General features: G+C 59.0%; 2 protein-coding genes across 5 annotated transcripts in view; one reads left to right on the top strand and one right to left on the bottom strand.

Annotated features, from left to right (window-relative positions):
- On the bottom strand, positions 1-17,612 carry KCTD10 (potassium channel tetramerization domain containing 10). Of its 2 annotated transcripts, none has more exons than XM_068163329.1 (7): positions 17,548-17,612; positions 15,382-15,595; positions 10,574-10,743; positions 9,656-9,745; positions 8,759-8,811; positions 7,719-7,914; positions 1-5,428 (listed from the first exon to the last, which is right to left on the bottom strand). In XM_068163329.1, exons 1-7 carry the CDS (start codon positions 17,548-17,550, stop codon positions 5,210-5,212), a joined length of 945 nt encoding a protein of 314 aa, XP_068019430.1. In that variant the 5' UTR covers positions 17,551-17,612; the 3' UTR covers positions 1-5,209. The 2 variants fall into 2 exon arrangements, with proteins under 2 accessions (XP_068019430.1, XP_068019431.1); XM_068163330.1 differs by having other exon boundaries at positions 9,656-9,742.
- Positions 17,613-17,718: 106 nt separating this feature from the next.
- UBE3B (ubiquitin protein ligase E3B) overlaps positions 17,719-23,273 on the top strand; it is a 36,097-nt gene continuing 30,542 nt past the window's right edge. The window contains exons 1-5 of one of the 3 annotated variants that reach the window (XM_068163317.1): positions 17,719-17,889; positions 18,629-18,732; positions 19,932-20,101; positions 20,203-20,323; positions 22,292-22,351. In XM_068163317.1, coding sequence (XP_068019418.1) covers positions 19,941-20,101; positions 20,203-20,323; positions 22,292-22,351 — 342 coding nt within the window. In that variant the 5' untranslated portion in view covers positions 17,719-17,889; positions 18,629-18,732; positions 19,932-19,940. Of the gene's footprint in view, positions 17,984-18,628; positions 18,734-19,928; positions 20,102-20,202; positions 20,324-22,291; positions 22,352-23,273 lie in introns of all 3 variants that reach the window. The other 2 variants (XM_068163315.1, XM_068163316.1) reach the window with 2 other exon arrangements.

The raw sequence follows: 23,273 nt of genomic DNA, 5'->3' as shown, positions 1-23,273 counted from the left end.
TTTAAATATGAAACATCCTCTAATTTATTGTGTTACATTAAAACCCAACCAAACCCAAAGTACATCTTGCAAACATCAACCCCAGACTGCATCCAGCTGAAGCTTTGTCTCTGCAGCAGTCTCAAGGGGGGAGGGAATGATTGTACACAACAGAGGAGCTTGCTGCTCTTGTCCATGCCAGGGAAGGACTCAAAGGCTGCAAAGGTTCTGCCCCCACCCTTTGCTCTGAGGTCAGGTGGCAGCTTGGAGTCTCTGCCCACCAGGTGAGATCCAAAAGCTGCTGCTGCCAAGAGCAGGAGCAGCTGCTTTGGTGCCACAGCCACACTGCTACAGGGGGGAGCAAACACCCAGGGAAGGAGCTTGAAGCCAGGGGCTGGGGGTGGCTCCCACCACCATGGTGCAGCCCTACCCCTGGGAGGAGCTGCAGGCTTTTGCTCCAGCTCTTCCTTTCTGTCTTTTTGGGCAGCAATCTCTTCCCCCAAGTAAGGTTTGAGCCAGCTCTGCCCTCCTGTGCTTCCTGCTGCCTGTACAGCCAGCCCTGTGCTCCTTGTTAACCCCAGGCAGTGCCAGATCACCTCCAGAGCTACCCTGGCCCCCACCTTCACCCCAGAGCAAAACCATTCAGAGTCAAAAGACCCAGGAGCTGAGAGCCTTTGTGCAATGCCATGAACAAAGCCTTCCCCCAAGGCCAAGTGCCCAGCAGGCAAAAGCCCTTCTGCCACAGCAGCAGCCCCAGGGGGAGGGCAGGAGTGTGGCAAGGCAGAGCCTGCCCTTAAACCCAGCAACAAACCTGGAACGCTCCTGGAGTGACTGAACTCAACCAGCAGCTCCAGGAGTGACTGCAGAGAGATTAACAACCATCAGCTCCTGGGGGTTTAACAACCTAAGTCTGCAAAAGCCCCAGGAGGGAATCCTGAAGCCAGTTAAGAATCTATTTACAGAGAAGTGAAGCACAGAGCTGGGATCTGGTGGGTGCTTAGCACTGGTGTCCACACTGTCAGCTCCTGGAGCCCAGCCTGCTCCTGCACCACAGGCTGAGCCTGGGTTCTGGCCCAGCAGCAGGGACTGGAGGGCTGGAGCCTTCCCAGCACTGCTGAGGATGGTGATGGTCTGTCCCTCCTCTCTCACAGGAGAAAGCAGCTCTCCAGAGCTCAAGGGAGTCTCCCTGTGTCCTACAGGAATGGGCTGGGGTTTCCTTTTCCCCTGCTGACCCTGGCAGGAGCACAGGGGGAGGGCTGAGGCACAGGAATCAGACTGAAGGGCTTCACACAGCACTGAGGCCAAGGCCTGTGCAGGGCAGCAGCTCTTAGAGCTGCCTAGAAACCCCAGAACAGGCCAGGAAGGTGTCAAGGTTCAGAGTGCTGGAGAAACAGAGCAGTGCAGAGGACTTTCCTCCTCCCCAGCTTATCACAGAGGGAAAGGTGAGAAGGGAGAGGCTCTGGGTCCTGCACTATGGACTTGCCCCAAAGCCAAAGTGTGTTGCAAACAGCTGCAGGTACAGCTTTAAACAGAACCTGCCACTGCCAGGCCAGAGCAAAGCTGCTGAACTACAGGAGAGGGAGTTACTGCAGAGCTCCTGAGGCAGCAGCTGAAGAGGGAAGAGGAGATGGGGAACAGCCACCCCCCACCAGCTGCCTGTAGCTTAGAAAAGTCTTTGGTTACTAGAAAGGTGACCCAGCCTGACTCTGAAGCTTTGCTGTGATGATTCAACACTGCCCCTTGGTGCTCCCCAGGAGCCTCTCCAGACAAGCTGGAGGGAGGTGGGGTGTAACTGCCCCCTGAGACAGAGTGGAGCAGCTGGTGAGGTGCCAACACCTTTGGTTTGTAAAGTGTGCCCCTAGCAGCCCTGAGCCAGGAGCAGGAATCCTTGCAGCAGGAAGCTGGGGCAAAAGCCAAGACCCAAACCACCTCAGTGAGGGCTGAAGGCTGGAGCTGCTGCCCTGGGGGAAGGCTCTGCTTCATCTGGAACATTTGCCACTGGCTGTTCCAGATGAAAACCCTCAGCTAGGGCACAGCAGTGTGGTGTCTGCACTCCCTGCCTGCCCCCCTCAGCCTCCCTCCAGCAGGCTTCTCTGCCCCTCAGGCTTTGTAACAGCAACCCTCAGAGCTGTGGCTCTACTCAGCCTCCTTTCCCCTCCAGTCCCACTGAGTGATCTTCCACCAGAACCATTGCTGGGCTCCAGAGCAGGCAGCCAGGGAGCAGGAGGTAGATAAAACCAGTCACTTAGAACAGACAGGTGCTCTTGGAAAAGCAAGCTGCAGAGGGCTTCTCCACACAGGGGGCTCCAGCTCTGCCCTTCCACACACACAGCTGCCACTTCTGACAGGACCTGGAATGCACTCAGGACAAAGTCAAACAAGGAGTAAGCTGCCTCTGGGCCACTGCCTGCTCCTCTCCTCCCCTGGCTCACAGCAAGACAATGCTCCTGCCTCGCTCGCAGAGCTGAACCAGCAACTGAAGCACAGCTTCCTCCCCTGCAGCTGGGCAGAAACGACCTCCCCAGCCAGGGCCTGGGCTCACACAGAAGTTTTAAGCCCTACCTGGCAGCAGCATCACCCTAAGTGAAAAACATGATCAGACCCAACTGGCTTCCTCAGCCTCTTTTGGGAGGCATTTTAACCACCTTCCACCCTTGAACTGCAGGGATCAAAAGCAGGACTGGGTGAGCCTCCAGGGTTCAGTGCTGCAAGAGCTCCACTGAAGCCTTCAAGGAGCAGGTCCCAAGAGCTGGAGGGAGGTGCAGCCACCTCAAGCAGTGCCCCCCTCTGCTTCCAGCACTACAGGAGACTTGGCCATTGGTCTCCTGGGAGTCACACTGAGGCACTCCTGAGCTGCCAGCTGCAGGCCTGGGAGAAAGGCAGAGCCGGAGGGCTCAGTCCCTGCCTTGCCCCATGCCTGCTGCCCAGGGGGCAGAGCGCCCCCATGGGAGCTTTGGACCTGGCTGCCTGACCTGGGCTTTGGTTTGGGTTTTGCTTTGCTTCGTTCATAAAGTGCAGGCTCATGACTGAAGCCAAAGGAAGCCACCATCTCTTCCTCCCTAGCCACAAACCAGCAAAGCCAAGGCTGCCAAAAGCCCAGGGCAGCTCCCCCTCCCCACCAGCTGATTGCTTTCTCCTCCTCCCAGACCCCAGCGCCCCTCGGACGGCTGGCTGGTTACAAAAGGAAACTCACAGACTTCACTTGGACGTCTAGCTGGCTACAACAGGAAATTCACAGACTCTGCTACACACAGAGGCAGCTGAACCACCTAGGCCCTGCCAGGGGCAGGGTGGGTTGGGAGGAGACCTTCAGCAGCAGGCAGTCAGCAGCGCTGCGGTCCCAGGGCCCTGCCCCCCAGCCACCAGTGCCTCCAACTCAGTGATGAAAAGGAACAGCTAGCCAAAAAACCTGGGAATAAAAAAGCCACATAACAAGTAAGGAGTTAGGAAAGCATCAGGACCAGATGCAAACACCAAGGTGCAACCTCAGGACCTCAAGCAGAGAGGTTCAGGTTCAAACAGCCCCTCCAGCAGGGCCTAAGGGGGGCTACAGCAAGGCTCCTGCTCTAAAGGGTGAGGGGTATCAGGCTGCTTCAGCTGCATAATGAGCTCCAGGAATGGTTAGAGTGAAGAAACCCAAGCAAACCAGGAGCCAAGGGAGGCAATCAAGAAGCTCACTGTTACAAATCAAGGAGCTAGAGCCTGTTCTACCAGAGCAGAGACAAAGAATTGAGCCCCTGGAAGGTGCAGAGGCTGCTGGCAGAAGCAGTGCCTGCTTCTGGGACACGAAGCCAAGACCCAAAGGGAGAAGCAACACCTCACAGGGACATGCCTATCCAGAAGGAACCCTACCCCAGTGAATTGGTGAAGGAGAGACTAAAGCTGAAGGAAGGGAAGGAGGAGCTGTTCACAGGGAGCAATAAGGACTCCATGGAACTGAATCACCAGGATGGAAGGCCCTTGAAAGAAACCACTGCAGTGCATGGGCTGCCTTGGACAGCACACCTCTCTGCCTGCTGATTCAGTCAAAGTCCAGCAGCTTGTCCACACTTTTGAATCCTTCTGGCAACACCTGAAAACCTGCCATGGCTTCTGTGGTGCCACAGGGTGGTGGTGATGTGGATGCAACAAGTAGGATCCCAGCGTGGCAAGCTGCTCTGAGCTGCTTTGGAACCTCTGCCTTTGATTGCTGCTCTTGTGGTTTTAAAACACAGTGTGGTCTGTGTCCCTTCAGGTCCCTCAGGGATCAGTCCTGGGACCAGGCTTGTTCAACATCTCTGTGGGTGCCATGGGCAGTGGCACTGAGTGCACTCTCAGCAGGTTTGCTGATGACACCAAGCTGTGTGGTGCAGCAGGCAGCTGGAGGGAAGGGATCCATCCAGAGGGACCTGGACAGGCTGGAGAGGTGGGCACAAGCCAACCTCAGGAGCTTCAACATGACCAAGGGCAGGGTCCTGCAGCTGGGTGGAGGCAACCCCAGGCACAAATCCAGGCTGGGCAGTGACTGGCTGGAAAGCAGCCCTGAGCAGAGAGACTTGGGGGTGCTGGTGGAAGAGGAGGTCACCAGGAGCTCTCAGTGTGCACTTGCAGCCCAGAAAGCCAATCAGATCCTGGGCTGCAGCAGGAGAAGTGTGGCCAGCAGGGCAAGGGAGGTGATTCTCCCCCTCTGCTCAGCTCTGGGGAGACCCCACCTGGAGTACTGCCTCCAGTTCTGGAGCCCCTATTGCAAGAGGGATCTGGAGGGGCTGGAAGGTGTCCAGAGAAGGGCCAGGAGGATGAGCAGAGGGCTGGAGCTGCTCTGCTATGTGGCCAGACTGAGGGAGTTGGGGCTGTTCAGTCTGGAGAAGGCTCCAAGGTGACCTCATTGTGGCCTTCCAGGATCTGAAGGGGGCTACAGGAAGGCTGGGGAGGGACTGCTCAGGATCTCAGGGAGTGATAGGACTAGGGGGAATGGAATGAAGCTGGAGGTGGGGAGATTCAGGCTGGAGGTGAGGAGGAAGTTCTTCCCCAGGAGAGTGGTGAAGGCCTGGAATGGGTTGTCCAGGGAGGTGGTTGAGGCCCTGTCCCTGGAGGCGTTTAAGCCTAGGCTGGATGAGGCTCTGGCCAGGCTGATCTAGTGTGGGGTGTCCCTGCCCATGGCAGGGGGGTTGGAGCTAGCTGATCCCCGTGGTCCCTTCCAGCCCTGCCTGACAGCGTGGTGCTCCCTGGGGGCAGGGCAGCGCTGCCAGGCTCACTGGTGCAGGTGTGCCCTGTCGTCCGGCCGCTTGATGTGGATCCTGCGCACGCGCTCGATGCGCTCCCGCTCCTCGTCCTCCTCCAGGTGGTGGGAGCGCCCCGCCGCGCCCCCCGTGGCCTCCAGCAGGGCGTTGTCGGGGCCCCTGCCGTCCTGGGACTCGTAGAGCAGGATGTTGAGGGTCTCCTCGTAAATGCGGGCCTCGGGGAACTCCACCTGCCCCAGGGAGGGAAGGCAGCCGCCTGTCACTCCCTGCCCCTCGCTCCCGGCCGTCACTCCCTGCCCCTCGCTCCTGCCCCTCGCTCCCGGCCGTCACTCCCTGCCCCTCGCTCCTGCCCCTCGCTCCCGGCTGTCACTCCCTGCCCCTCGCTCCTGCCCCTCGCTCCCGGCTGTCACTCCCTGCCCCTCGCTCCCGGCCGTCACTCCCTGCCCCTCGCTCCCGGCCGTCACTCCCTGCCCCTCGCTCCCGGCCGTCACTCCCTGCCCCTCGCTCCTGCCCCTCGCTCCCGGCCGTCACTCCCTGCCCCTCGCTCCTGCCCCTCGCTCCCGGCCGTCACTCCCTGCCCCTCGCTCCTGCCCCTCGCTCCCGGCCGTCACTCCCTGCCCCTCGCTCCCGGCCGTCACTCCCTGCCCCTCGCTCCTGCCCCTCGCTCCCTGCCCTCGCTCCCTGCCCCTCGCTCCCTGCCCTCGCTCCCTGCCCTCGCTCCCTGCCCCTCGCTCCCTGCCCCTCGCTCCCTGCCCCTCGCTCCCTGCCCCTCGCTCCCTGCCCCTCGCTCCCTGCCCTCGCTCCCTGCCCTCGCTCCCTGCCCTCGCTCCCTGCCCCTCGCTCCCTGCCCTCGCTCCTGCCCTCGCTCCCTGCCCCTCGCTCCCTGCCCCTCGCTCCCTGCCCCTCGCTCCTGCCCCTCGCTCCCTGCCCTCGCTCCCTGCCCCTCGCTCCCTGCCCCTCGCTCCCTGCCCCTCGCTCCCTGCCCTCGCTCCTGCCCCTCGCTCCCTGCCCCTCGCTCCCTGCCCCTCGCTCCCTGCCCTCGCTCCCTGCCCTCGCTCCCTGCCCCTCGCTCCCTGCCCCTCGCTCCCTGCCCCTCGCTCCTGCCCCTCGCTCCCTGCCCCTCGCTCCCTGCCCCTCGCTCCCTGCCCCTCGCTCCTGCCCCTCGCTCCTGCCCTCGCTCCCTGCCCCTCGCTCCCTGCCCCTCGCTCCCTGCCCCTCGCTCCTGCCCCTCGCTCCCTGCCCTCGCTCCCTGCCCCTCGCTCCCTGCCCCTCGCTCCCTGCCCCTCGCTCCCTGCCCTCGCTCCCTGCCCCTCGCTCCCTGCCCCTCGCTCCTGCCCCTCGCTCCCTGCCCCTCGCTCCCTGCCCTCGCTCCCTGCCCTCGCTCCCTGCCCCTCGCTCCCTGCCCCTCGCTCCCGGCCCCTCGCTCCCGGCCCGCTCGGCCCCACCCCTCACCCCTGCTGCCTCTGGGATGAGCCCCTGAATCAGCACTGCTGAGGCCACCCCTCGAGTCCTGTGCCCAGCACTGGAGAGTAGGGACAGATTCTCTATGAGGAGTGAGGGTGGGGCGACTGCAGCAGGCTGCCCAGGGAGGCTGTGGCTATCCCTTCCCCTCCCAGGCTGGGTGAGGCCTTGAGCAGCCTGTCCTAGGGGGAGGTGTCCCTGCCCCTGGCAGTGGGGTTGGAACTGGATGATCTTTAGCATCCCTTCCAACCCAGACCATTCCCCAGACCCACCCTTTCTGGGGCTTTAAGCTTTCTTCATCCTCCAAAAGAATGGAATGGAATAGGATGGAATAGGATAGGATAGAATGGAATGGCACAGGATAGAATGGAATAGGATAGGATGGAATGGAATGGAATAGGATAGAAAGGAATTAGCCAGGTTGGAAAAGACCTTTGAGATCATCCAGCCCAACCTAGCACCAAAGAGCATCTAATCAACTAAACCATGGCACCAAGTGCCTCATCCAGGCTCTTCCTAAACACCTCCAGGGATGGTGACTCCACCACCTCCCTGGGCAGCACATCCCAATGGCCAATCTTTCTTGCTGGGGAGAATTGTTTCCTAACATCCAGCCTGAACCTCCCCTGGCACAGCTTGAGACTGTGTCCTCTTGTTCTGGTGCTGCTTGCCTGGGAGAAGAGACCAACCCCCACCTGGCTACAACCTCCCTTCAGGCAGTTGGAGAGAGCAAGGTCGTCTCCCCTGAGCCTCCTCCTCTCCAGGCTAAGCAACCCCAGCTCCCTCAGCCTCTCCTCACAGGGCTGTGCTCCAGACCCCTCCCCAGCTTTGTTGCCCTTCTCTGGACACCTTCCAGCATCTCAACATCTTTCCTAACCTGAGGAGCCCAGAACTGGACACAGGACTCAAGGTGTGGCCTGCCCAGCGCCGAGCACAGGGAGCTGCTCCCACTCTGGCATCCATTACTCCAGAGAGATGCCAAAGTGGGGCAGGAGTGCTGAGGAGGGAGCAGAGGTGCAGGCAGCTGGGGGAAGGCTGCAGGGGGCTGCTTGCTCCTACCTTTGTCTGCTTCTTCTCAGTAGCATAGACGATGGAGGTGCAGCAGACCTCGGCGATCTTCCGGCCCTGCCCGTAGAAGGACCAGCAGCAGATCTCATCTCCAATCACATCCTTGATGAAGAGCACTCTGCCATTGAACCTCAGAGACAGCTTGTCAAACAGCTCAATGTTCTTCAGCATGTTGTCATCAGAGTTGCTGGGAGGGAGGGAGGGAGGAAGAGGTCAGAGCAGCGGGGTTTGGGCAGGCAGCGTTTGGCGTCCGGCTCTGCCTCAGACACCCAAATCCCTCTCTCTTCCTCTGTCCCTATCAGGGCAGTGCTACAGCTGCCATGCACAACCCACCTGGCTGGCAGAAGCAGGAGAACCTGCTGCAGAAGCAGGAAGACACCACCAGCAGAGCTCTGAACAATGCTGTCCCAAGGCCACTGCACCTGGGTACCAAATCTCACTCACAGCATGGTTTGGCTTGGAAGGCATCTGGAAGACCATCCAGCTCCTGCCCTCTGCCACGGGCACAGACACCTTCCACCAGCCCAGGCTGCTCCAGGCCTCCTCCAGCCTGACCTTGAACACCCCCAAACAGGAGCATCCACAACCTGCCTGGGCAACCTGTTCCAGCAGCTCACCAGCCAGCCAAATCAAACCAGCCCTAAGCTCAGCACCAGCTGGATGGGAGCAGAGTGATGATGTCAGGAAGCACACACAGATGCAAAGGGATGGGGATGAGGTCCCAGCCTGGATGGTTCTACCACTGACTGAGAACACTGCACCATGGAAGGCATCCTGTATCCCACCAAGGGGGAGCACAGGCCAGCAGTTGGCCCAAGGTCTCTGCCAGCTGCACCAAGGTGTTAGAGGAACCTCTCTGGCCCAGAGGTGGCCCTCATTCAGCCTTCCAGTGGTGACAGCAGGCTCCCTTCTGACTCAGGTTTGAAAGTGGGGAGAGCTGAGTGCAGACCAGCACCAATCTGCTGCTGGTCCTGAGGGAAGGATTGGAGGCTGTGGATAAGCTCCAAAGCAGCCCAAGTGAAGCCATTTACCTGGTGTAGGAGTACTTGTTGTTGCTCCTGTTGTAGAGCAGCTTCACTGATGGCTGTCAAAACCAAAGCACAGATCAGTTACAGGATGTGCAGCAAGGGCTGGGAGCCACAGCTCAGCCCAGGCCCCACAGCAGAGCCCTGACCCCACAGGAACATGACCTAACACCACCAGGCCCAAGACAGAGCCCCAGAATCCCCAAATCCCAGCATGGTTGGGGTTGGAAGGGACCTCTGGAGATCATCCAGTCCAACCCCTTGCTCAAGTAGGGGCACCCACAGCAGCTTGCCTAGGATCACAGTGGCCAGGGGGGGTTGGAGGCTCTCCAGAGAAGGGCAGCCTGCTCCAGGGCTCCAGCACCCTCAAAGCCCAGCAGGATGTGGTTGTTGCTGCCAGGCTGGCAGTGGGGCTGCAATCCTTGCTTCTGTCAGCAGAGCACCAGCTCTTCTCACCCCACCTCTGCCTTCTTGCCCAGGCTGTTCTCCAGCACCCTCCCCTCTACCTGCCACAGTGAGGAGGCTTGCAGAAACAGAAGTCACTGATTCCCTTCAGCTACAGCAAGTCCCTGTGGTTCACAGCCAGACTGGACACAAACATGAAGACCTGAGAGCCCTGAGGACTTGCTTGATCACCCTGCTGCTGCCTCCACCCTCTGTTTTAATACCTAGCAAGAGGAGGTACAAGGCCAGGCCCAGCCTGAGCAACATTCCACTTGGAATTCAGAGGCAACATTTGGCCTGCTGTGGATTTCCAGTGCAGCCCAACAACTGCAGTGTGTTTAAGTCAGGCTAAGCCCACTGCTGACAGCCAAAGGATGTTTTCTAAGGAGACTTGGTGAAGATTCCCCAGGGAAGCAGGGCAGCCCCCTCTGAGCCACCTCCCAGCCTGGCCTCTCTCACCTTGTTGGATGTGGCAATAAGCTTTTGCTCCTCTTTGGAAGATGTGATGACTGGGACCTTGCAGAAGGGTTCATAGACATCTTTGTTCTGCTGAAACAAGAAGCAAACAGCAGCTGAGTGCAAACAGGCCTGGGGGCACCTGCCCCTGAGCTGGGAAGGTGCTGCAGATGCTGCTCTGAGGAGCTCAGGGTGTGATCTATCCTAGCCAGCAGGCAGCACTCCTCTGGGACCACCTGAGATGCTCATTTCTGCCCTCTGCAAACACAGGGGCTTGATGCTATGTGTGCCAGGATCTGGAATGGGGCTGCATTCAGACAGGACACCAGGAACAGCAGCTTCAAACCAGAGCTGAACTCCCTGCAGCTGGTGGCTACAAGAAGCTGGTCTCATCCAGCCAAAGGACCTGTCCCACACTGGTTGGTGCTGGGAAGAGTCCCTTTTGTCCCAGCTGTGTGCTGCTGCTGGATCACCTCACACTCCCAGGAGGCAGCAGAGGGCAGCTGAGCAAACATTTAAGCCTGCCTGGAACTGGGCAGCACTAAATGTTGGGAAGGACTCAGTACCTTTCCTTGGATGTGGCCAGGCTCCAGCAGATCAGTGACAGGAGGCAGTTCAAGTTCTTTCCAGCCTTAAGAAGGTATCAGGTGGAAACCAGAAAAAAAACTACCTTGCTCTTCCCAGGTGCTGCCTCTCACCCTGAGCAGCTTCTTCCTGACCCCTCATGGCATCCAGGATGACCAGACCCCTCCTGAGCTCTGTGATCCACCCAGGATAACCAAACCCCTCCTGAGCTCTGTGACCTTCCCAGGATAACCAAACCCCTCCTGAGCTCTGTGACCTACCCAGGATGACCAAACCCCTCCTGAGCTCTGTGACCTACCCAGGATAACCAAACCCCTCCTGAGCTCTGTGACCTACCTGCAGGGCTGCCTGGCACTCATCCACCAGCCCCTGCACCAGGTAGTACTTCGCCTCAGCCAGCAGCTCCTCGATCTCCCTGCGGCTCTCGGGCAGGGGCACAGCTCCGTCCCGCAGGTAGTTCAGGATGGTCCCAAAGTGCTTCCCACAGCGGTCGATCAGGATCCAGCCTGGGGGCAGGGGGAGACCAGGACAGAGCTAGAGCAGGAACAGAGGGCCAAAAAATGGCCTTGCTGGTGGCCTGGGACTGCTGCACCAAGCAGATGCCTGCTGAGAGAGCCTAACTCCAGCTGGCTGCTGGAGCTGGAGAGCAGAGCGGCAGAGAGCGCAGGGGGTTTAGCATCTCCAGAGGGAGGCAGGGAGGGAGGAGCTCGTACTCCCAGGGTTCTCCCAGCCCCATGGCTCTCCCACTCCCAGGGCTCTCCCACTCCCCAGGTTCTGGAGGGCTGTGGTTTAGCACCAGCCCTTAGGTTGGATGTTAGCAGACACTTGCTTCCCAGAAGGCTTGTCCAGGCCTGGCCCAGGCCAGTGGTGGAGTCCCCATCCCTGGAGAGGTTTCAAAGCAGTGGAGCTGTGGTGCTGAGGGCCCTGGGGTGGTGGTGCCCTGGCAGGGCTGGGTTAATCACAGAATCACCAAGGTTGGAAGAGACCTCAGAGATCATCAAGTCCAACCTGGCACCCAACACCTCCTGACTAAACCATGGCACCAAGTGCCACATCCAATCCCCTCTTGAACACCTCCAGGGATGGGGACTCCACCACCTCCCTGGGCAGCACATTCCAATGGCCAACAACTCTCTCTGGGAAGAACTTTCTCCTCACCTCCAGCCTAAACTTCCCTTGGCACAGCTTGAGACTGTGTCCTCTTGTTCTGGTGCTGCTTGCCTGGGAGAAGAGACCAACCCCCACCTGGCTACAACCTCCCTTCAGGGAGTTGGAGACAGCAAGAAGGTCTCCCCTGAGCCTCCTCTTCTCCAGGCTAAGCAACCCCAGCTCCCTCAGCCTCTCCTCACAGGGCTGTGCTCAAGGCCTCTCCTCAGCCTCGTTGCCCTTCTTTGGACACCTTCAAGTGTCTCAATGTCCTTCTTAAACTGAAGGGCCCAGAACTGGCCACAGGACTCAAGGTGTAGCCTGAGCAGTGCTGAGCCCAGGGCAGAATGACCTCCCTGCTCCTGCTGGCCACACTGTTCCTGCTGCAGGCCAGGATGCCATTGGCCTCCTTGGCCACCTGGGCACACTGCTGGCTCACAAGGTTAGTGGTTGGGGCTCAATGTTCTTCAAGGCCTCCTCCAACCTAAATGGTTCCATGAAGAAAGCAGAGCTACAGCTACAGCAGTCAGCTGGGAAGGATCCCTGGATCCCTGCCTCTGCTCCTGCAGCCAGACTGCTGCCTGCATGAGGCTGGCCCCTGGGAGAGGTGTTGGGCAATGCTGAGGCTGGAGTTTCCATAACTGAACAGCTGGCCACCCTGATGGGCTGCAGCTCAGGAATGCAGGGAGGAAGAGGCTTGTGGGGAAGGAGTCATAGTTTGGACAAATAAGGCAAGGAGGTTAAAGCAGAGCCTGGATTGCTGGGCATGAATGGAATCACTCCTTAAGGCCTGAACATTTGGCTCAGCTTGCAAAGTGAGCATGGCCCTGTCCTGCTGCTTGGGGGCAAAGACAGAGACTCTGCAGCAGGCCTCTGCAGTAGGCTGTGCCAGAGCAGAGGGGCAGGAGATCCTCCCTTGACCTGCTGGCCACACTCTTCTTCATGTCCCCCAGGAGACCTTTGGCCTTCCTGGCCACCAGGGCACACTGCTGCCTCACTGGCAGCTTGCTGCCCAGCAGCACACCCAGACCCTTCTCTGTGGAGCTGCTTCCCAGCAGGTCACTCCCACACCTGTACTGCTGCAGGGGATTCTTCCTTCCCCTTTTAAAGCTGTCCTTGAACTGTGGGTCACAGAAATGCCCTGAGGCAGGAATCCATGAGCTGTATGGACACAGGGGGAGACACTGGGGAAACTCATCTTCTGTTCCACAAGGAGGGTCAGGGACTGCATCCAAGCACTCCCAACTGCAGCAGACAGCATTTCCCAACCAGGCATTGATGGATGGAAGAGCAGCCTGGCACTGGAGCCTGCCTGATGCTCACCAGATGAACCAAAACCATGCATCAAGTGGTTAAGGGCAATGAGGAGTGAAGGAGAAAACCACACTGCAGGTAACTGGAAGCAGATGGAGGCAGCAGGTAAAGTCACACCCTTCCACCTGCTCCTTACCACCAGAAGGGGAACACCCCCAAGGCATGGGGCTTGGCTGCAGCTGAGGAGCAATTCCTAAGCTGAAAATCATCATCCAGACACCTGGAGTCTCCTGCAGCAGCCTGGGCTGAGGAGGAGCTGGGGAAGATGGTGCTGGGGTCAGGAGAATGCATCAAGACACAGGGGAGGACCTCAAGTGATGCATTCCAGAGGCTGCTTCAACACTTGTCTCCATCCAGCCTGGCTTGGCTGTGCTCCTAAGAAACATTTTGTCCTCTGCCAGATTTGGGGTGGGACCAATTAGCATTATTTGGGAGGCTTGCAGATGAAAGAGAGCTTCCTTCAACAGCTCAGAGCTATTGTTCCAGCTTCCAGCCAGGGGAGATAAAGGCAGGACTGCAGTGGGAGTGCCCCAGGAAGTTATCAAATTCCCACTGGAACACACATGGCTGAATGGAACAACCCCCCCCCCCACACACACACACATGGAATCATGGAATCCTTCAGGTTGGAGGAGACTTTTCAGCTCCCTGAGTCCAACCCTTAACCCAGCCCTGCCAGGGCACCACCACCCCAGGGCCCTCAGCACCACAGCTCCACTGCTTTGAAACCTCTCCAGGGATGGGGACTCCACCACTGGCCTGGGCCAGGCCTGGACAAGCCTTCTGGGGAGCAAGTGTCTGCTAACATCCAACCTGAGGGCTGGTGCTAAACCACAGCCCTCAGCACCACCTCTCTGCCTCTCTCAAACACCTCCAAGGATGGGGACTCAAGCACTCCCTGGGCAGCCTGCTCCAGTCTTTGAGAATCCTTTGAGTGCAGAAGCTTCTTCTAACATGCAACCTAAACCTCCCCTGGGGCAACTGGAGCCCACTTCCTCCTCTCCTGTCACTTGTTCCTTGGAGAGCAGAGACCAACCACCTGGCTCCAACCCCCTGACAGGGAGCTGTAGAGAGCAATGAGCTCTCCCCTCAGCCTCCTGATCTCCAGGCTGAACAGCCCCAGCTCCCTCAGCTGCTCCTCACCAGCCCTGCTCTCCAGCCCCTCCACCAGCTTTGATGCCCTCCTCTGGGCCCACTCCAGCCCCTCCTTCACACCTTTGTCAGTACCTGGCAGTGCTGGTGTGCCCCAGGGCAGGGGCTGCAGGTTACCCTCTCCTGCAGTGCCCCCCTGCCTCTCAGCAGACACTGTGCTCATCACCACTTTGTTCTGCCCAGTTAAGAGTCTTTGGGATTGTAGAGACTTGAAGCAGTGTTTGCCATGACCCTGCCAAGCCTTTGCTGCCTTTCTCTGGCCAACCTTTCTCCTGGACATCATAGAATCACACAATTGTCAGGGCTGGAAGGGACCTCAAGGATCTACTCTCCAGACCCTTCACCAGCTTTGATGCTCTCCTCTGGGCACACTCCAGCCCCTCACAGAATCACTGAATGTTAAGAGGTTGGAAGGGCCCTCCAGAGCTCATGGTGCCCAACCCCCTGCCAAAGCAGGATCACCTAGGGCCAGGTCACACAGGAACACATCCAGGTGACTTTTGAAAGGCTCCAGAACAGGAGATGCCACAACCTCTCTGGGCAGCCTGCTGCAGGGCTCTGTCACCCATGCTGCAAAGTGTCAGTGTCCTCCTGGGAGAGAGGGCTCAAAACTGAAGCCAGGATTCCAGGTGTGGCCTCAGTGCAAGAGGATGATGCCAGCCCTGCTCCTGCTGATCACACTACTGCTGATCCAGGCCAGGCTGCTGCTGCTGCCCTTCTTGGCTACCTGGGCACACACACTGGCTCATACTCAGCCAGTTCTCAACCATCTTGACATGGAGAGATCCACTCTCACCTCTCTCCTTTTACTGCCAGCACAGCAAGGCCTCTGAAGATTTTGCAGCTGGCTCTGTCTAGCTGAAGCCAACCACCAGAACTCTTACAAGAAAAGGCTTTCCTTCCCACAAAGACACAAATCAGCTGTGAGCCCACAAAGCTTCAGGGCAAACTGGCTTTTGCTTGGGTCTGAGCAGAGCAGAGGAGATGAAGGAACTGCCTTTGGAGCTTCAAAGTAAACACCCAGGTCCTGACTCATAGTTTCTTAACCACCATCCCCCCCATTTTCCATCTGCTTGAGGGCTTTAGCAGGAGTGCTTCAAAAGAAGAGGGTGGCCCAGGCTTGCTGGGACTGCTCACTGGCCTGTCACATCTCTGCTCAACTCCTCAGTCTCTGCTGCTCCACATCCAAGATTTAACACTGCTAAAATGGAGCCATGTCTTGCCCCCTGACCAGATTGGGCCTCTCTGCACTCCAACCCACTTCTCCAGCCCCTTCTGACCTTGTTCTCAGAGATTCACAGACTGGTTTGAGTTGGGAGGGACCTTCACCACCATCCAGTTCCAACCCCCCTGCCATGGGCAGGGGCAGCTTCCACTAAACCAAGCTGCTCAAGGCTTAATCCAGCCTGGCCCCCCTCTAGGGAGGGGGCACCCACAACCTGCCTGGGAAAACCTGTCCCAGGGCCTCCCCACCCCCACTGCAAAGAGTTTCCTCCCGATGCGGGCAGAGGACGCAGGGGGTGGCCCCTTACCTTCGCTGTCTGTCAGCACTTCCATCCTGCCACTGAACATGGCCTTGAGCATGGTGTCCTGCTTGGTCAGGGTCTGCATGGTGGTGTAGTAGAGGGCCCCACCAATGTTGAGCTTGACATACTTGGAGCTTGGACTCGTCCCCTTGAAGGAGGTCGTGCGAGTGGCAGCCGCCGGCACCGCTGAGCTCACCACGCTTTCACCCGACATCTCTTCCTGCAGGCAAGCAGGCACCAGTCACACCGCCAGCTCCCCCTCACTTGGCACAGAAGGGCTGGGCACAACCAGCCTCAGCTCCTCTGGGCCTCTCTGTGAAGTTCTGGGATGCTTCAGAGGTTTGACTCTGCCTCCTTCCTGACAGTGACAGAAGGCAGGCGGAGAGCGCCCAGCGCCCCGGCGGCGCTCAGCAGGGCTCCACGCTGCCGGCGCTCCCCCACACAAACCCAGCTCAGCTCTTGCACAACTGCTGCAGCCTGAGCTCTTACTTCCCCACTGAGCTGGTGTGGAGTTGGGCAATTCCCAGCACAGATGCTTCCTCTGTGTTAAAACGCTGATCGGCCACAGAGTCACCTGGCTGGAACGGACCTTAAGACCCAGGAGTCCAAGCAGGAGCTGGCACCCCCCTGCACTGACCGTGCCCCTGAGCTCCTCAGCCAAACAGCTTTCAAGCTCTCCAGGGATGGTGACCGTCCTAGGCAGCCTGTTCCAGCACCTGGTGACCCTTTTGATGAAGAAATGTTTCCCTAATATCCATCCTAAACCTCTCCTGATGCAGCCTGAGGCCATTTCCTCTCACCCTGTCCCTTGTCACCTGGGGCAGGAGGCTGACCACCACCTCACTCCAACCTCCTTTCAGGAGACTTTTCCTCCTCAAAGCACACACAGAGAGCTCACACCAGCTTCCCACTCTCTTCCCTGCCCCCTCACCACCTCTCAGTACCCAAAACTCCACATCCAACATTCCCCCACTCCCTGTGCCAGCAGACAAAGCAGACCCTGGTCAGCTAACGAGGTCAGCCCCCGGAGCAGGAACACCTTAGCTTAGCACCAGGAATGCTCTGAGAGCTGCTAATGATAAATCCCTCCTCGAGCTGGGTCCCTGTGGTTAACTGTTTTGTTGACAGGCTGATCAACAGCCAGTAGCTCAGGTCTCAGCCACAGCCAGCAGCTCAGCCCTCAGCCCTCAGCCAGCAGCTCAGCCCTCAGCCACAGCCAGCAGCTCAGCCCTCAGTCACAGGCAGCAGCTCAGCCCTCAGCCACAGCCAGCAGCTCAGCCCCAGGCAGCTCCCAGAGCAGGCTGCCTGACCACTGCACAGAATGTCCTCCAGAAAAGCAGAGCTATGGGCTGGCAAACCCCAAGGGAGCTGTAGCTCTTTGTCCCCGCTGCACTTCCCGAGGTGAGGCAGTGGGATGCACAGCGATGGCCACAGGGCACCGTTCCCCCCGCCGCAGAGCCTGCCCGCGGCTCTCACCAGCCTCAGCCCCGCGCTCAGGCTCCCCCCAGCAGCTGAACGTCCCCGCGGTTCAGCCAGGAGCCCTGCCCGGGGGCTCAGAGGGGCCCCACGCCGCAGCACGACCCGGCGCACCAGGCCCAGCACCCTGCCACCGGCAAGGCACAGAGCCCCCACGCCTGCCCTCCCCAAACCACGCCGGCCTCTGGCCAAGGGCCAGTCCGAAAGGACGTGAAAACCACACCGTGGGCGCCCGGGCTCTGGGGAGCCTGGTCCCAGCTCTCTCAGTGCCCCATCTCCGGGGGCTGGAGCCGCAAGCCCCCCGGCTTCCCGGCGCCCCGCCCCTGGGGATCCGACCCGCCCCAACCCCGCACCGCCGCCGCTCCCCGCGCACCCCAAGCTCGGGGGCTGAACCGCCCCACGCCCTGAAACCGCTCCCCGACTCCAGCATCGCATCGCATCCCACCCGCGGACGGAACCCACCCAAACCCCGCACGGCACCCGCTGCCGTGGCGCTTCACCCTGGGGCCGGAGCCCCAGATCCTGCCTCCCCCCAGCGCCCACCCCCCTCAGCCCCCAAGCCGGGCCCACACCACGAGAAAAGAGCTGCGCTTCCGCACGCCGGCCACAGCCGAGCACCCCTCACCCCTCCGGCACCCCCCGCGCCCCCCCGCCCTTGCTGTCCGGAGCCCCCCGGCCCGCCCCCGGCCGCCTCACCATGAACGGCGCAGCGCAGCCCCACACAGCGAGCGAGCGGGCGGCAGCGCCGGGGCGGGGGGAACTTCCGCCCCTGCGGCGTCACTTCCGGTTCGGCCCGGGTGCTCCACCAAAACCCTTCCGACGGCCCCCTCGGCCTCCCGGTGCCCTGCCGCGCTGCGTTCCCACCTCCCCAGCGCAGCTCCGCTCGCACCAGCCCGACTTACCCGACAGCAGCCAGACCGGAGCCGGCTGCTTGCCCTGTACTGAGCTCGGCGGAGCGGAGCGGAGCCGGCGGGTGAGCGAGCAAGAGGCCGGAATGGCAGCGGCGGCGAGAGTTGTCGGCCGGATCTGGAGCGCGGGGTACGAGGCAGGGGCTGCCGGGCAACGGGGCTGCGGGCCTCGGCGGCGGCGGAGCTGTCCTGGCGGTACTCGGCTCGGCCTGGCCTGACTTGCAGTACGATGTAGGGGGGCGGCGGGGGGCGTGTGAAGGCTTGGGGAGCCAGGGGAGGCAGCGGACAGGCGCCTGGGGCCCGAGAGGTTGAGCCGGGCGCAGGCCTTTTGGGCTTGGGAGGGCTGCAAGGGCCGTGAGGGGGGCGTCTGGGGCCGTGGGGGGGGCGTCTGGGGCCGTGGGGGGGGCGTCTGGGGCCGTCAGGGGGGCGTCTGGAGCCGTGAGTGGGGCGTGAGGGGCCGTGATGGGGACGTTTAAGGCCGAGTGGGTGTCTTGTAGTTGCTTTGCTAGCGGCTTGGGCAAGTTCCAAACGTTGGAGCCCAGTTCTGGGAGCGTGGGGGTGGCTCCTGTGTCCTTCCCCCTCTGCTGAAGAGGGCAACACTTGCCGGGGGGGGGCTGCTGTTGAGGTCTCGCCAGTTACCGGGGGCTGGGTGTGGCCCTTGCTGTTGTCACCCACTGGGTCGTTTCTCCTCCACTCTGGAGTGTGAGGAGCTGTGTGTACTGGCAGCCACAAAGGAATGCTGCTGCTGCTGCTGCTTCTCCCCACCTGGAGCCTGTCTGACCTCACATGTTTTTGAGGGCATAGTGAGAAGTTCAGTCTGGTCACAAAGACTTAGTAGTGCAAAGGCTAAATCCCCAACCCATCTGCAGGTAATGTGCTTATCTGTGGAGGAGCTGCTTGAAGCTGGTGAATGAGGATCATGCTTGTGCATCAATGATTGCCATATGCTGCTTCTGAAGAAGTGAGCCCTCAGGTGAGTTCCTTGTCAAGTGTTTCTGAAGCTGTTGTTGACTCTCTGCATTTTTGCCTTGGGGAGTGGCAATAAATCAGCTTCCAAGTGCCCTTCCTTTGTGCCCTTTCCCTTCTATCTTTGCCTGTGGAACTGTTCTCATTTGTTACCTGTAAGCAAGAACAACTGAGACTGGAAAATGACAGCACACTGGAGGTGTCTCAGCCCATGGCAAGGGGCTTGGAACAAGATGATCTTTGAGGTCCCTTCCAACCAAACCCATTCTCTGATTCTATGTTGATTCAATTGGTTTTTGTCTCTTCAAACCTGTTGTTCTATGATTGTGCTGGCAGCGCTTCTGTGTTTTCTACAGCCCCACTGGCAGGTAACTTTAGCTTTGCCTGAGCTGTGTTTTGAATGGAATAGAATAGAATTAACCAGGTTGGAAATGACCTCAGAGATCATCAAGTCCAACCTATCACCCAACACCATCTGATCAACTAAACCATGGCACCAAGTGCCTCATCCAGTCTCTGCCTAAACACCTCCAGGGGTGGGGACTCCACCACCTCCCTGGGCAGCACATTCCAATGGCTAACAACTCTCTCTGGGAAGAACTTTCTCCTCACCTCCAGCCTAAACCTCCCCTGGCACAGCTTGAGACTGTGTCCTCTTGTTCTGGTGCTGGGTGCCTGGGAGAAGAGACCAACCCCCACCTGGCTACAACCTCCCTTCAGGGAGTTGGAGAGAGCAAGAAGGTCTCCCCTGAGCCTCCTCTTCTCCAGGCTAAGCATCCCCAGCTCCCTCAGCCTCTCCTCACAGGGCTGTGCTCCAGACCCCTCCCCAGCTTTGTTGCCCTTCTCTGGACACCTTCCAGCAACTCAACATCTTCCCTAAACTGAGGAGCCCAGAACTGGACACAGGACTCAAGGTGTGGCCTAACCAGTGCTGAGTACAGGGGCAGAAAGACTTCCCTGCTATTCCTGCTGCAGGCCAGGATGCCATTGGCCATCTTGCCCCCCTGGGCACCCTGCTGGCTCATTTTGCACACACAGAGCTGTGCTGTTGGGTCCTCTCCTCCCCCACGTCAGACGCTGGGTGCAGGGGGGCGGTTCCGGGGCACCATCAAGGATTGCTTCTCGCCTGTGTGTTTTGTCCTCTCTGCCCCTGGTTTTTGTTTGCTGTGATGGTTCTCTGTTTCTTTCCCTTGCTGTTTTGGGCAGGTGATAAAGATGTTCAGTGCCAGCCAGTCCTCCAAGGCTCAGTTCCTGGACAAGGCCAGGCAGGCTCGGGAGGAGAGGAGGGAGCTGAAGGAGAGGGAGCGCGCTGCTGTCCAGCTCCAGGCTTTGGTCAGGAGGTTTCTCTGCCGATGTCGCCTGCAGAGGGAGATAAGGTGTGTGCTGTTTTACCCTCAGGCTTTGTTCCTCTCTGCAGAGGCTGATTGGTTGTTGTTTTTTCTGCCTGCTGATGCTCATTTTTCCCCCACTTTGACAGGAGAGAAGTGGAGGATTTCTTTGGGGCCACCGAGTGTGGCTCAAGTAAGAGAAGTGCCCTTGCCATCTTCAGGATTGCTAGGAAACTCCTCTTTGTGTTTCACCTTAAAGAGGACAAAGAGGTAAGGTTTGCTCCTCTGCCTTCTGGTCACTGAGGATGTACTTTAGCATGTTAAACAAGTCCTGTGTTAAAGTGGTTCATCACTCCTCTAGTGACCATGGAGCTTCCTGCTCTACATTTGGGCTTCAGAAGTGTGATGCCTTGCCTCCTAGCCCTTCAGATCTGCCTGCAGGGATGGAAGAGAACCACCTGGGGATTTTATTAGTGGTAGTTGCATATTCAGGGCATAGCCTAAGGGCTGTTTTTCCTGCTGTCCATGCCACCTCTCCATAATGGAGCTGTGCGTTGTGGTGTTGTCAGCTGCAGCAGCTCCCCAGCCTGGCGCTGTCCTGGCCAGCTCCCAGCTGAACCCCAGCAGAGTGCTGCTTCTCCTGCCTTCAAGCCATGCTGGTATCACAGTCTCACAGTATCACTTAGGTTGGAAAGGACCTCGAGGATCATTCAGTCCAACCTATCAACACAGACCCCATGACTAGACCATGGCACCAAGTGCCACATCCAATCCCCTCCTGAACACCTCCAGGGGTGGGGACTCCACCACCTCCCTGGGCAGCACATCCCAATTGCTAGCAGCTCTCTCTGTGAAGAACTTTCTCCTCACCTCGAGTCTAAACCTCCCCTGGTGCAGCTTGAGACTGTGTCCTCTTGTTCTGGTGCTGGTTGCCTCGAGAAGAGACCAACCCCTTCCTGGCTAAAACCACCTTTCAGGTAGTTGTAGAGGGCAATGAGGTCTCCCCTGAGCCTCCTCTTCTCCAGGCTAAGCAACCCCAGCTCCCTCAGCCTCTCCTCACAGGGCTGTGCTCAAGGCCTCTCCCCAGCCTTGTTGCCCTTCTCTGGACACCTTCAAGTGTCTCAATGTGCTTCCTAAACTGAGGGGCCCAGCACTGGACACAGGACTCAAGGTGTGGCCTAACCAATGCAGAGTACAGGGCAGAATGCCCTCCCTGCTCCTGCTGGCCACACTGTTCCTAATGCAGGCCAGGATGCCATTGGCCTTCTTGGCCACCTGGGCACACTGCTGGCTCATGTTTAGGCAGCTGTCAATCAGCACCCCCAGCTCCCTCTCTGTTTGGCAGCTCTCAGCCACTCTGACCCCAGCCTGTAGCACTGCCTGGGGTTGCTGTGGCCAAAGTGCAGCCCCTGGCACTTGGACTTGTTGAATGCCATCCTGTTGGCCTCTGCCCATCTGTCCAGTTGGTCCTGGCCCTCTTGCAGAGCCTTTCTACCCTCTATCTGACCAACATCTGCTCCTACCTTGGTGTCATCTGCAAACTTGCTGATGACTGACTCGACCCCCTCATCCAGATCATCAATAAAGATGTTAAAGAGCACAGGGCCCAGCACTGATCCCTGGGGCACACCACTGGTGCCTGGCTGCCAGCTGGCTGTGGCACCATTCACCACCACTCTCTGGGCTCAGCCTCCAGCCAGTTCCTAACCCAGCTCAGAGTGCTGCTGTCCAAGCCAGGGGCTGGCAGCTTGGCCAGGAGTTTGCTGTGGGGAATGGTGTCAAAGGCCTTGCTGAAGCCCAGGCAGACCACATCCACAGCCTGCCCCACATCCCCCAGGCAGTCACCTGATCATAGAAGGAGATCAGGTTGGTCAGGCAGGACCTGCCCCTCCTAAATCCATGCTGGCTGGACCTGAGCCCTTGGCCATCCTTCAGGTGCAGTTATTGCCCCCAGGACAATCTGCTACATGGTGATGGGAGGCTGAGAAATTTCTGCTCATGAGGAGAGCTTCCTCCTGTTAATGAGTTCAAGGAGGGAACTCTTCAGCAAAGCAGTAGCCTGATGTGTGGCTGAGCTCTGGGGAAGGAGCCATCAGCCCTTTCCATAGGGAATGTCTTTGGGACATCTGTTTGTTTGATACTGAGGTATCTTGCTCCCTCTGCTGAGCCCTTTCCAGTGCTTTTCCTGGAGGTAGGGCTAATATTCCCTTTTGTCCTCCCCCTCTTTCCCCCCTCCAGAGGTTTGAAAAGCTGTGCCGGTGTATCCTGAGCAGCATGGATGTGGAGAATGAGCCCAAGGTCAGCAGGCTGGGGTTTAGGCTGGGGGTAGGAGGGTGGTTTGGCATTTTTTACTTCTCTGTATGGGGATTTAGGGGGTGGGTGGTGCTTGAATTTTTAGCTTTCAGAAGCTCCTCAACACTGCTGAGATCCCACAGTGAAGGTGTGGAGGAATTAGAATCATAGAATCAGGCAGGGCTGGAAGGGACCACAAGGATCAGCTAGCTCCAACCCCCCTGCCATGGGCAGGGACACCCCACACTACATCAGCCTGGCCAGAGCCTCATCCAGCCTGGGCTTAAACACCTCCAGGGCTGGGGCCTCAACCACCTCCCTGGACAACCCATTCCAGGGCTTCACCACTCTCCTGGGGAAGAACTTCCTCCTCCCCTCCAGCCTGAATCTCCCCACCTCCAGCTTCATTCCATTCCCCCTAGTCCTATCACTCCCTGAGATCCTGAGCAGTCCCTCCCCAGCCTTCCTGTAGCCCCCTTCAGATACTGGAAGGCCACAATGAGGTCACCTGGTAGCCTTCTCTTCTGCAGACTGAACAGCCCCAACTCCTTCAGTCTGTCCTCACAGGAGAGGTGCTCCAGCCCTCTGCTCATCCTCCTGGCCCTTCTCTGGACACCTTCCAGCACCTCCAGATCCCTCTTGTCATAGGGGCTCCAGAACTGGAGGCAGTACTCCAGGTGGGGTCTCCCCAGAGCTGAGCAGAGGGGGAGAATCACCTCCCTTGCCCTGCTGGCCACACTTCCCCTGCTGCAGCCCAGGAGCTGATTGGCTTTCTGGGCTGCAAGTGCACACTGAGAGCTCCTGGTGAGCTTCTCCTCCCCCAGCACCCCCAAGTCTCTCTGCTCAGGGCTGCTTTCCAGCCAGTCACTGCCCAGCCTGGATTTGTGCCTGGGGTTGCCTCCACCCAGCTGCAGGACCCTGCCCTTGG

Source organism: Melanerpes formicivorus, unplaced genomic scaffold, assembly GCF_026170545.1.
Source record: "Melanerpes formicivorus ecotype bairdi unplaced genomic scaffold, bMelFor1.0.p_v2 SCAF_72, whole genome shotgun sequence".
NCBI classification, from domain to species: domain Eukaryota; kingdom Metazoa; phylum Chordata; class Aves; order Piciformes; family Picidae; genus Melanerpes; species Melanerpes formicivorus.
This window is presented reverse-complemented; position numbering and strand designations above follow the sequence as displayed.